General features: G+C 29.2%; 1 protein-coding gene across 2 annotated transcripts; it reads left to right on the plus strand.

The window, feature by feature from the left end:
- Positions 1-4450: 4450 nt before the first annotated feature.
- Positions 4451-14487, plus strand: LOC119601240 (vacuolar protein sorting-associated protein 11 homolog). Of its 2 annotated transcripts, none has more exons than XM_037952040.1 (2): positions 4451-7195; positions 14247-14487. In XM_037952040.1, the coding sequence occupies exon 1, from the start codon at positions 4544-4546 to the stop codon at positions 7181-7183; it is 2640 nt and encodes an 879-aa protein (XP_037807968.1). In that variant the 5' UTR covers positions 4451-4543; the 3' UTR covers positions 7184-7195; positions 14247-14487. The 2 variants fall into 2 exon arrangements, with proteins under 2 accessions (XP_037807968.1, XP_037807969.1); XM_037952041.1 differs by having other exon boundaries at positions 4451-7187; positions 14247-14472.
- Positions 14488-14588: the final 101 nt, after the last annotated feature.

A 14588-nucleotide genomic window follows, 5' to 3' on the forward strand; every position in this document is an offset into this window, starting at 1 on the left:
TTATGTAGAATTTCTTTACTATATTGGTATTTTTATAACAATTATTGGAGTTAATATCTTTTTCTGAAGGGGAACTTATATGGTGGTAGGGTCTATTTTGGACCAACCCAGAAATGTTTTGGATCATATAAATCTTGTAAAATAATTTCCTGAGAGGAACCTTATATGAGAGCAGTGTCAAATATGAAGCGATCCTCATAAAATTTGGCAAAAAGATTTTAGTTCCTATAAAACTTGTTTTTGTCGTTTTTCTTCTTTGAAGCTCAATAATAAACTCCATCAACTAAAAATATTTTGGCAAATATTTGCTAAGATCCCTGTCTATACTTTTATGGATTTTAGACCAATATTTTGATGTGTTACAAACGGTGTAAAAAGTTCCTTGACTCCCTGATGAGTTTATCGTATACCGATTTGTCCATTTTCAATAAAAAACTCCATCAACTAAAATTATTTTGGCAAATATTGGCTAGATGGTCTTAGACTGTAATAAGATCCAAGCATATACTTTTATGGACATTAGACCAATATTTCGATGTGTTACAAACGGTGTAAAATGTTCCTTGACTCCCTGATGGGTTGTGTCTTCCAAGTGGCGATTTAGCGATCTTGAAAGTGACGGAACTAATAGGGAATCACATTGTTCGCCGGTCTCTGGTAAGATTTTAGGTTGATAGTCATGCAGCACTTAAAGCATTAATATTTCATAGCTGTATTCTTGCATAGTCGTAGAATGAAGAAAAGACTAAGTGTTATTATGAGACCGTTTACAATAAGGCTGTGTTGGGTACCAGGACCCTGCAATATACACAAATGAGGTATCTGGCGAACTGATACGATGAGTCTCGAATCTTGCCCCATATGAACGGAACAAGAAGTTAAAGCCACCCCATTTTAATTTTTTTAGGTTGATCTCCGATGGATTCCGTGACTCTATCAACCAGTCATGGAATATAGAATGAATTGCACATTATATATGGCCGTTTTAAAAATATTCGATTCTAAAGAAACCGGGATTATTATTAGGGTAGATGGTGTACACCAAGAACACTTGCACTGGCAATAAAACATTATTAAAATACATAAATTTTTCTTAGCACAAAATAAATATGTCTAGTAATTTGTTTTTGTTTCATTTGTTTACGTTTTTACAGAAACTCACCACACAACAATCAAAAACAGCTGTTAGGGGTTGCTGTTTTATCAAAATGTTGTTTTATTAACGGGTATAATTATCCATTTTTTATAGATTTCCATATTGCAGTGTGTTACCCCGTGTCTATATTAGACAAATATTTATTATGCTAAACGTCAAATTGTTATCATAATAAAAAATTAGCAGGTACAGACGGCATTTATTAGCGTTATAACGCCGTTATGACAGTGTTGTCTAAACAATTGTTTAGACAACGTTGTCTTGATAACAAACGTCATTTTATTGTAAAATTTGTTTAGAAATTTGTTTTTGTGCAATTAAAATTGATTTTTAACATAAGTTTTAGTGAAATTAGTGTTTATTTACAAAATTTGCATTTAATTTTAATTGTTTTTATAAAATATAGCATTATTTCAATAAAATTATCTGTGAGTTGTCGTGATAAAATCAGCGTTTCGTTACCCCTGTGTATTAACATAAACAAAAAACTGACAATTTTTCTGCCGACGTTTTGTCAAGTGCCGTGATAAATATTTGTCTAATATAGACACGGGGTTAGAAAAATAATTTTGTATGTGTGGGTTTCGTTCATTTCTTGTATGTGTAATTCTACTTAATTCAGATGCCGATTTAATTATTTCAACTGTTCGTGCAAGGCGAGTTCTGATAAGGTGGTGGCAGTTCGGCAACAACAAAATTTTCCATGTTATTTGTTTTTGCATTTGGTACGCACTGATGTCAAAAACAAGTAGTCGGGCATGGCCGACCATATAATACCCTACACCATGAGTATATTTTAAAAAATTTTCCCCCTTATTTTGTAAAACACTTCACCTTGCGTTGAAAATATTTTTTAAAATACAAAAACAATTTATATGAAAAATGAAGTGAAGTGAGGGGAAGAGATTTACAAAATAACCCCCTTTATTTTTCATCAAGAAACTTTTATGTTGAATTTTACCTTAATTCCAAAGTATTTAAGCAATTTATTGATAAAAAAAACTAATTTTCTTAATATAAATATATAATTATATAGAAGTATAGGTCAAACATTGGCCGATACTCATTCAATTTGGGAAAAGGATATATTTTTAAATAACAGTTAGGTTTGTTGAGTTTCATTGCGATACAAATGGTTACAAGTCAATTTTAGACGCTTAAGACATTTTTTGAAGGGGGGTTTGTATGGGTTTTGTATGTTTGTTGGCTAGGGTCAAATAAGGGCCGATCATTACGAAAATCTGCAGTGTCATTTATACTTATATAAAACATATTTGTGCCAATTTTTAGAGAGATAATAGTATATTTGACGTAATTATGGTATAAAAAGCCCAAATCGGGAGGTACGGTTGTATGGGGGCTAGGTGAAATAATGGACCGATTTCAACCATTTTCAATAGGCTTCGTTCCTGTGCGACCTGTACCTTGCGCACAAGGTTTACATGGACAGCCAGCCAGCCGGACAGACGGATGGATGGACGGACATGTCTTAATCGACTCAAAAAGTGATTCTGAATCGATCGGTATACTTTAAGGTGGGTGTAGGACCAATATTGTGTTACAAACATCAGCACAACGTATAATACCCTCCCCACTATAGTGGTGTAGGGTATAACAATAATTGCGGCGAATTCATTTAATGAAAATGTTTTTTTTAAATTTTTATATTATATAAAAAATACACATAAAAATATTAACATTTGTGAAGATAATATACCCTGAGTGGAAGAATGTTTGTTCCAAATGAAAAATTTTACTCCGGCAGATTAATTTTGCAAAACTTAAGTTTGTGCCCAAAATTATGTAAAATTAATATTTTTTTTGGGAAAAATAAACATAAAAATGTAAAAATTTTTGGTAAAATTATATACCGAATGAAAGAATCTTTATTGTAAATGGAAAATTCTACTCCGGCGGAGAAATTTTTAAGATTTACACTTTGCAGTCAGCTGCCGCCGGACGGGTAAATACCTCATTTGGATTTTGTTATAAAAAGCGTTCGGGAACAGAATTTTGTTAATCACATTATATACACAGTGTAAATATAAAACAATTTATTAATTTTTTAGATCTGAAAATTTGACCATAACGTAGAAGACAGCTGCAGCCGGTCGGGTAAATACCTCATGTGGGTTCTTAATATAAAATGTTATTTACAAAATGTAAATATAAAATATAAAACAATATTGTTTAATTTGTTAACATTTAATAGAAAAATATTATTGTTATATTAAGTTTGTACATGCGTACCAACTATTCATTATTTATACAAGAAAAATATTTGTTTACAAAATGCTTGGTATTTTCAGATTTTTTACATAAATAATTCAAAATACTAACGAAGTTTTTCTCCGTTTTAACGGAAATTTTTAAATATAGAAATGTAAACAATAACAAACTCTGACATCAGTGCGTACCAGTCAAGTGAAGAATAATAACCTTACCAGCTGATTGAATAATAACCTTAACCAAGGCGAATTCAGATAAGGTGGTGTTATTCAATCAGCTGATAATTTTTTTCTTAATTCGCCTGGTTTATGTAGCTGTCAAAGTTTGTTATTGTTTACAATTTTATATTTAAAAATGTCCGTTAAACGGAGAAAAACTTCGTTAATATTTTGAATTATTTATGTAAAAAATCTAAAAATACCAAGCATCTCGTAAACAAATGTCATTTTATTTAAATAATGGCATAATTGGTATGTATACAAATACGTTATTTAGGAAAAATATTTTTTTCTATTAAATGTTAACATATTAAACAATAGTTTTATATTTTATATTAACATTGTGTAGATAACGTGATTAACTAAAAAAATCTCTTCCGGAACACTTTATATAAACACATAGGAAGAATTTAGCCGAACAACGGCAGCTTACTTTTGCATATGGCTTAATTTTGAAATCTATTAAATGTTAACAAATTAAACAATATTGTTTTATATATACACTATGTAGATAAAGAGATTAACTAAAAAAGTCTGTTCCGGAACGCTTTATATAACAAAACCCATATGAAGTATTTACCCGTCCGGCGGCTGCTACATTATGGCCAAATATTAATAAAATATACAAATTTTACAAACATTTTTCATGAAATGAATTCGCCGTACTTATGGTTTTTGACATCTACGTAAACCAAATGCAAAAACAAAATACATGTAAAATGTTGTTGTTGCAGAACTGCCACCACCTTATCTGAATTCACCTTGACCTTAACATTACCTGAATTCGCCTTGTGTTCGTGGGAACATGGTGCAAAAATCGATGTATCGTTTGCATCTCTAACGGCGGCTAATTTTGTCAACCGATCGGCGCAGGTCTCTCCACAATTTGTAGAAAATAATATAATACAAGATAATAAATTCTCTGCAGCTTTCGTTCAAAATGTTTAACTTTTTTAAAATCATTCCATTAAATAAATACCTCAATAAGAATAATAATATGGTCGCCTACTGTAATAATTCAACATACACTGTTTTTTGCTACGTAGATGAAGTTCATATATACATGAAGGATTGGGAATATTTTAGTTTGCAGATAAGAGACGTAAAATTCTGTTGCATTCCGGAGGATTCCGATTATCTTATACTCCTTTGTCAGCATTCAATTACTTGTACAATCTTTCTTAAGATATACTGTATATCAAATCAGTTAAATCGCAAAACTACTACGTTAATTAGTAATTCCACTCTTGAAAGTAAATCTAAAGTTACTGCTTTAAGTGCTTTAAACACTTCGGATTCACAAATATGTTTATCTATCGGTCTAGAAAACGGCAGTGTATTATTTTACAACAACTTCCTATACAAGGATATTCCCCATAATGCGTTTAAGTTCATTAAAGTTAACGTAAAGCCGATTAAAGGAATTAATTTTTTTAAATGTAAAAATGATATCAATATGTTTATTTGTTCTGATGCTGGAGTATTTTGCTATGTTATATCAAAAAATATAGGTCTAAATGAAACTAAGTTAATTTTAGATGACATGACTTCCAACGTACATTGTAGTAATTTGAAATCGCTCGAATTAACTGGAGAAAAATATTTTGTTGTTGCTCGAGATGATGGCCTGTATTGTTATACAGCGGAAGGAAGAGGTCCTTGCTACGCAATAAATGGATTCAAACAGAGAGTTGAGTGCTTTGGTAAAAGTTTAATAATTTTACTCAAAACTAATGAATCAATAAATTTAAAAGAGTACTCTTCGCAACTAGTTATTATCGACATCAATAATAAGATTATTGTGCTAAACAAAGAATTTGAGAATGTTTTGTGTATATTACCTATAACAGATCAGCCTGGATGTTTGATTTTATTGAAAAGTGGTCAAATTTACGGTTTAAAAGAACATGAGCTGACTTATAAATTATCTCGTTTAGTTGAAAAAAATTTATATGATGTTGCCTTGAAATTTTTGCAAGAATCTACACCGAATTCTGATTTAGTTTCTGATATCCTTGTTCATTATGGAGACCATTTATTACAACGTGGCGATATTTCAGCAGCAGTTAAGATTTATTCTAAAACTATTGGAACGACATCACCATTTTTAATAATAAAAAAGTTAATTGATTTTCGTTATAATGAATACCTTATACAATATTTATCTGCTTTAGTTCAGACAGAATTTAAAATGCCTGAACACATTGATCTACTTAATAATTGCTTTGAACGTGTTGAGCTTCCGTCAAATACTTTTCACATTTTTGAAGAAAAAGGTACCAAAAGTCTTGAACTATACATAGAAAAATCAATAAGAAAATCTGATAAAGAAAACTTGATTTTGAAAACTTTACAGCAGAATGAATATGCCCGCATTACATCTTTCAATGAATTAAAAACTTCTGAAGTACTAGATTTTTTTTCAGAATATGGATACGGCTTGATAAAAAAATATCCAAATGAATTAAAGGAAGTAATAAATAATTTATTATCAAACCGCTTCTTAAAAAATTATATATTTCATAGTATAATACTATCATTATCACTTATGAATAAATTATGCGCTATCGATTTTGTAGATAAATTGTTTAAAGATTGCGGAAAATACACAATATATAATATTTGGATTGAATTGATATTACAAATGTGGGATAGAGGAAATATTGATTTAAACTTTGTAATAGACTTTTTTAAAATACATGAATCAGAAATATGCATTGACAATGTTTTTATATTATGCCGAAACTACAACTTTTGGCCAGGTATCAGAATGATGTATGATAAATGTAATATGGAAATACTTAGCACAAGATGTTTAGCTAATAGTTTTGAAATGTTTCCTGGATATATGAATATATTCGGTGGTCAAAAAGTAAACCATCTATGGATTCGAACTCTACGGAAGGAAAATCTGGCTAGAACAACTTCTCTAAATTTTGTCGGCGATATAGTTAGAAATATAATTAAGACTAATCCCAACTTTATTATGAATGTTCTATACAGTTTTGTGACCCGAAATGATTTTTTACTATCACATCTAAATGAAATTCTTTTGCATGAAAACGTTTTTATACATTACGAAAGCGAAGAGCTGTGTAACACTGTAATACTTTTGAAGGCGCAAGTTGTTAAAATGGAAGATATTTTACATAATTATTTAAAACGGCCAATAGAATTTCGAAATAGGTTATGTGATATTTGCAAACAAATGATAAAGCAACCTGCATTGTACTTCTTATGCCAACATGCGTATCATAGAGAATGTATCAAACAATATAGTGGAGTAGTAATTTGTATTATATGTACAGATAATCAAATGTTGAAACAAAAAATAAACAATCCAGATCAAATTTATAATACTGCGGATAATAGTTGTAATAAAACTAAAAATACCTTGTTATTCAATATTTCTGAAAAAATAGGACAACTGGCTTTTAAATGTGATGATAAATATTTATATACTAAAAATTTGCAAAATGAAAAAAATTTAAATATATCATCCAATCCATTCGAAAGTGAAGAGAAAGCAGAAAGTAATACCCTCAATGAATATGATGCCAATTTAAATCCTTTTACTTAATCATGTAAATATGTATGTATAAATTTGTATTATTTTTAAATAATTAGTTTGTGATAAAATAATAAATGTAAATATCACAAATTATATATCAGAAATGCCTAAAATTTATTGTTATTAACACAAAATGCTTTGGATGACAGTTTACGTTTGTGGTGGTTTGTAAAAAATAGTTTTCATACTTGCCGGCAGGAAAATAATAAAGTGGTTTATCAAACTACTCATTTTTCATTCAATCTGCAAAGAGAGAATTACTCAATTGTGCAGCGAATTGAGTGCTTTCTCTTTTTTGTTCAGAAGGGTGATGCCAGACCAATTAACTTTATTTTCTGATTTGCAGACGGATTTTGCAGTACTGCCAAGTTCTGATATATCAAAAGACATTGCTTTATCATGTACCCCATTTGGTGGCTGTTCAAAGTGCTAAAATTAAATGGCGTTCCAAGGTTTTGTTATGTTTGCAACAAATGCACTTTGCAAACTTTGGTAGAACACAAAGGAAGCTTTCCGTAAAAGCCAATAACAATAAAAGTAAATTTATTACATTTAGCACAAAAAACGAACAGCACAAGCGTAATATATCAATCGTTCTTTGGGTAGATCTGCATTATCCGATGAAATTAGTAACTGCGACGGGTCGAGACAATTACTTTTATACGTGGAATATGAGACCGCAACAAGTTCATGATTCAAGCGCTATCGAAACATTGCTAAAACTTGATGCAGCCATATCTTTGAAAAATGTTTCGGAAATTATTGAGAATTTATGGCCTCTAATAGAAAAATATGAAAAACAAGTGAACAATCATGATTTGAGTACTTGGTTTAGGGCCAATCTTTAGGTGAAAGATTAGCGATTAAATTAAAATTAATCCTCGAAAGATGTTTTTGAGTACTCAATTAGTTAATTTTGTTTGCAAGTTTAAGCTCCCAATGGAGGTGGTTTAATCTTAAGCACGAAATGCAAAAGTGTAAACAGCTGATGCAAAAAATTAATAAAATTTTTATAAATATAAACATTAAAATGTTCTATTTATTGATTAGTATAAATTATGGACACTTCAAAATACATTTTTTTGTTTTTAATTTAAGTTTTCATTAATTTTCATATTAAATTTACAATTGTCTTCTTCTTTTTATAAAATATGCATTGTTTTGATAACAAACAGTGAAGTTTTCTGTTGTTTTGTATGGCAACAATGCGAAGTTTAATCTTGTACACAAAAACATCAAAGGGGATTAACATAAGATTAAATTTATTTTTCGATTAACTAATCTGATTATTAATTGGCATTTGATTACCATCTCAAAAATCCGCTCTTAAAGATCAAAATGCCGATGTTTTTGGAGCCAATTTTTTGCAAGATTCGTACCAACAACTGGTATTTGAGGAAAATAAATATTTAAACAGAATTCCTATGTTATTACTGTTCTAATTTCCTTTTTTTTATTTTTCATTTTAGACATAGTATTGCAAAATAAAAAAATAAGAAATCCACTACAGATATCCTCATTGTTTTCAACAAAACATAACAGTAGCATAACAAAACATAACATAACTAAAGTCTAGTCTATAGTCTGGACTGTAGTTTATAGTCTGAACTAAAGTCTAGTCTATAATCTGGACTGTAGTCTAGGCTGTAATCAGGACTATATTCTAGTCTATAGTTAGGACTATGAGCTATAGTCTAGTCTATAGCCTGAACTACAGTCTAGTCTATAGTTTGGACTATGTTTTGTCTATAGTCTGGTCTATATTCTAGTCTACAGTCCCGACTAGACTATAGCTAGCCTATAGTCTGGGCTGTCAGCTATAGTCTAGTCTGGACTATAGTCTAGTCTATAGTCTGGACTATAGTCTAGTCTATAGTCTGGACTATAGTTTAGAATACAGTCTGGACTAAAGTCTATATTCTGTATTATAAACTAGTATATAGTTTGGACTAAGGTCTAGTATTGTCAAGTCTGGATTGTAAACAACACCATAGTCTATTCTATAGTTTGGACTAAAGTCTGTTTATATAGTCTGAACTTAAGTCTAGTCTATAATCTGTGAGAAGGGTATATATACATAAGTTTGTCATTCCGTTTGTAATTTCTATAATATAATTTTCCGACCCTATAAAGTATATATATTCTGGATCTTTATAGATAGCGGAGGCGAATTAGCCATGTCCGTCTGTCTGTGTGTATGTTGAAATCAGTTTTCAGAAGACCCCAGATATCTACGAGATCCGAATTTTCAATCATTCTATTGGAAATACGATCGAATATAACGCTATTTAAAATCAGCCCAATCGGCCCATATAATAGAAACATACTTACATAAGAAATGATGCTTCTGATCACATATAATTATTTATATTGTGTCAAAAAGTATAAACATTTCTGACAGCAATCATAGTTTTCATTATATTTACCATTATACGTTTTTTATAATTTTCTTATGTTTTTATTAAAAAAATAAAATCACATAGGTTTGTTTAAAAAATCTTTATTCACAAATTTACTAAATTTAAATAAAATTCATAAAATTTGTTCAGTTACCTTTTTTGAAAATGGGTTGGCTCAATAAATCTGAAAGTAATAATAAACAAAACGAAATAATAAAAAACATGTATTTTGTTACAAAAACGAAAAAGTAGCAAAAAGTTCACTTTTATAAATTGAATGAATAAACTGAATAAATGGAATAAAGGATCGTTTTATATATGAGAATGTCTTGCACAAGCTAAATCTGCGAAATTATAAACTAATGGATAGAATTTTTTAAAGGAATTTGTCTCACTGATTCACATTCATTAAGATCATCCATGTTTTTTTCTTTTGACCGCAAGAACAACTTTTTAAGAGCCATTTTGTATATTAAAAGTGCATTACCAAGGCGAATGATCAAAAAATACTTATAAAATCGTAAAAATTTACTTTATATTACGTCAATTTTGAATTCAGTCAGGACCCTGTATGTTAAAATGTATGTTTCTATGTTCAACATAATGGGAAATTTAAAAACTACCATTTGAGTATCGAAAATGTTCTCACTTAAAAAATGTTATTCAATAAGGACCGTCTATGTATAATGTGCTTTATGTTTTGTCTTCATATTAGAGAACATACAAAAAGTACCATTTGAAGAAAGAAAAAGTAGAAGAGATTCTTATCAGTCATGTTAATAAAATCATTGATGAGAATCTGTTAAATAAATATTGTTGTTTATGGATAAATATTGAAATTATGAAATAGTGGTATAAATTCTACGTTTGAAGAAAGTACTAATAAAAAGAATACCATTTTCCCCCTTATTACCTAATGATACATTTAATTAAGTTTACAAAATATTCCGTTTTTAAATATTGTATATCGCAAATAAAACTTAAACGACTCTTAATGCAGATTTGAAAAACTGTGTTTTCAAAAATTACCCAAATTTGGTCCTTTATAGTCTTTAGTAGGCGAATTCGAAAATAATATACCAATAGCTTATTTGGTGTAGGTTAGGTTAGGTTAGGTTAGGTTATTTTATAAAAGTTGGCTCAACAATAATTTTGAATAAAGTGAAATTTCCGTTTTTCCCCTTTTTGGTAGTTTTTTCTCCCCAATGAAATAGCAAATATTTTGTTTCAATAAATATTACAGAGTTAGTCCATGATTTAATAGGTATGCGTCAATAAATCGAAAAAGTTTTCTTAATGTGATACAATAAAGTACAAGAAATCCTTTTTTCTCTCTTTAGCACCCAAAAAGAAGTGAATTTAATAAAAGTACGAAACAGGTTTCTCATAATTTTGGAAGATATGCCCAAAACATTTACAAATTTTTATTACATTTTTAGTTAAAAAGTTATAAATAAGGTACCAAAATCACTTTTGTTACTCTTTTACCCTTAAAAGTACGAATTAAAAAAAAGTACCAGACACCCATCTCATTTTAAAAGTATATACAGGTGAATTTTAATTTTTGTTTGTATCACTAATATTGTGTAAGATAATAATGTACAAATTTCCAAAAATCCCTCCTTAGTGGATCTACATAACCAAAAACACATCCACTGTCAAAATTTCATGATTCTAGGTTCAGCCGTTTGAGCTGTGCGATGATGAATCTGTCAGTCAGTAACACAACTCTTTTATATACATATCGTCATCTAAAAGACAAACGGACCTATCTAACATTTATAAAATTATACAGGAGAAGCAAAAAACTACATATTTAAATTAAAAAATTTTTTCTATCAACGCGATTTCTTTGTAGGAAATAAACAAATTGTTTAATAGTGAAACCTAACATTTGTTATGATAGTTACTAGACATCTGCACTAGTGCGTTAAAAATGACTTACAAGTCACTCGTTTATTTTACGAATACTGTCTGTAGTGCGGCCGAAGTTAAAAAAGCAGTTGATCATCCACACACAACAATAAAAGTGTAAAAGCAAATAAATACAAAAAAAATAGAGACAATAGAGTTAAAGTGAAAAACCAATCGGAATAATGTATGATCTGTTTCGAAATGTTTCGAGACAACTTATGAGTGATTTTATAGATTTTGTGTTAATTTAAACAAAACGCTTTGTTACAAGAATAAAATACAATTAGTAGAATGTAGAGTTTACTTTTAATCGACAAAATGCAAATAATCAATGGGTGTAAAATATTTTTTAAATTTTTTCACTCATATGCATTCCATAATTTGTAATAAATTGTAATTTCTGAAACAAAGCGACATCAACATGCTTTGTTGAATGCTTTGAAACAACTAAAAAAAATTGTTGTATTTTTTACGCCCTTGTTAAGAGGTTCGTTTACGATCGTGTTGTGCACATGTAAATTGCCGAAAATCTTCGCATTCAAAACAATATTAGCGCAGTACTATGGTTACAAAGCATGAAAGCTGTTTGTACGTAAAAGTTCGAACTGATCACACTGATCACTCGTAGGTTTCGAGATGTTTTTGCTATCATAAAGATGTTTTTGCCTAACTATATCAAACACTACACAACTCTCAACGAGCGAGACGAGTAATATTCCGTTTCTATATTAAGCAAGTTGTGTGTGATTATAACTCATTTGTTCGAACCTACACATCCTGCACATGCTTGTTTAATATTTTCACAATAGTGTACGTGTATTTTGATACTATGCAGTACTGTGAATTTAAGAACAAGTATACCCATGCAGATGTTTAATAGTTACAATGACGTATATAAAACTGGATAAATTGGACTTTTTACCTTTAATAATAAAATGTATGACATAAACAATATAATTTATTTTTGAAATATTTATTACGAAGAAAAAAACTACAAAGTTTCATGTAGCTCTATCCTGTTGAGATTTATTGGATGTTAATGAAAACGACTTTCAATTTACATATCGTGACCTAAAAAGCAATTTTATATATACACCTTGACAGTTGCAAAGGTATAGACTTCACTGTTAAAAAATTCGTTTCGCGTTGATAGAAACAAACTTTTTAATTTAAATAGTTTTTTGCTTTTCCTGTAAAATTTTAAAAATGTTAGATTGGTCCGTTTGCGTTTTACGTGACGACATATTGCATATGAATTACAACAAATAATGAAATTTAAAAAATCGTTTGTATTATTGTTTTTAAATTAAATTTAAACCCAAAAATGTATCGCTAACGAAGTAGCGGGCAGCAACCTAGTATAAATATAAAGTTTTAGAAAACATTGTTTATATATGTATGTAACCTTGTAGTTCAGTTCTTGTCCAAAACTGGCTATATATACACGCATATCAATGATCATATCTTAAAAACTTTAAAATCAATTTATTAATCTTCACCAGTTTTGTGTTCAGCATGTTCATCTTTTTAAAATACAAAATAAATTTTAAATAAATTTGAAGTTTTAAAAAAATGTTGTAAAATTCGTTTGGAAACCCAAAATCGGACATGATTTTTATTAATTTTAAATTAATTAAAAAATATTTTAAAAACGGCTTTTTGAGATTATATTCATTTGTATAAGTGGTATAATATCTTATTATTTTCATACAAATTTACAAAAGTTTTCTTTTCTTTATATAATTGTGTGTTCCATGGTATCTATATGAAGATATCTCCAGGGGCGGTTTAGGAACTATAGAAATAAGTCATCTTAATGTAAGAAAGTCGGCATGAGTAAAAGCACGCTTAGAAATTTTTTATGGTCAAGTTTTGAAAACGGTCGTTTTATAAGACCTAAAAGTAACTATTGTTGAGACTATATGCCAGTATAATGTCGGGAGAATACACTAGACTATATATGAGTGCATAGAACATATTATAGTTTAGTTTTAGTATTCCAAAAGAACTAATTTGTCCTGATGTGAATATTCTATAGAAACATTTAAACGTAGTTATATTTTTAGCGCTTATAAATCAACAGTTTTTAAACTTGACCGTAAAAAATTTATAAGCGTGCTTTACCTCATGCCGACTTTCTTATACATATTAGTTTACTTTACTTTTGAAGGATTTTTATCACCTCGAGTAATGTACGGGCTTTACTTTTTCCATTTAAAATTTTTCATTGACCTTAACGCTTTAATATTAAAATTATGTTCATTTATGTCATGATTTTATTTATATTTGGTACAGATTTCGTATTTCCTCCTTTTCGAATATTAGGATGCCTTATTTCTATAGTTCCTAGACCGCCGTTAAAGATGTAAACACCATGGAACACACAATTAAGTAAAACTGGATACATTTTTAATGATAAAGAAGCAAAATCGATTTTGCGTTTGACTTTAAAATGCTTACTTATATTTCTTCTTTAATGTAGAATATTTCTATAAAGAAAATAAATCTTTTAGAAATTTTTATTAGAGTAATAGGCAAGTATACCACTAAAATCATGCAAATAATTAAAATCTAAAAAAAAGTAATTTTTAAAATATTTTTTATTTTATTTAAACTTAATAAAAATCATGTCCGATTTTGAGTCACTGTATTTTCTTCAATAAAAATTTTACTATGAGCATATTAACAAAAATTGTTTTTAAAAGTCCAACAAATACTATTTTCATCCTCTACAATTTTTACTCTTACATTATTTCCAGGATTGAAGCAGTTTCCAGTTTTTCCGCTATCCTCCAGTGTTCTTCACTATCCTCCAATGCACAGATATGTGCTCCAATGTTCCATAGTCAAGTTTCTCCATCCAACGCGCCAATCCTGCAAAAGAATAAAAAATGTTGCTTAAAAAAATAATATATGACGTTTAAAAGTAATGCCAAGTTTATCAATATATGTGTACTAAAAATTAGGGTTCTATAAATCGACTTTCGAATAATCGAACAATCGACTTTTTGTCGAAAAAAGTCGAAAAGTCGAAGTCGACTATTTTGTTCCAAAAAAGTCGATAACTCGACTATCGTCTATGAAAAAAGTCGACTTTGTAA

Source organism: Lucilia sericata, unplaced genomic scaffold (genome assembly GCF_015586225.1).
Source record: "Lucilia sericata isolate MDLA Ls3-8-SP2 unplaced genomic scaffold, ASM1558622v1 Contig000152F_arrow, whole genome shotgun sequence".
Taxonomy (NCBI): Eukaryota; Metazoa; Arthropoda; class Insecta; order Diptera; family Calliphoridae; genus Lucilia; species Lucilia sericata.

Excerpts from the sequence above, each read along its gene's own strand:
- LOC119601240 (XM_037952040.1), top strand. The coding sequence starts at position 4,544 with ATGTTTAACTTTTTTAAAATCATTCCATTAAATAAATACCTCAATAAG.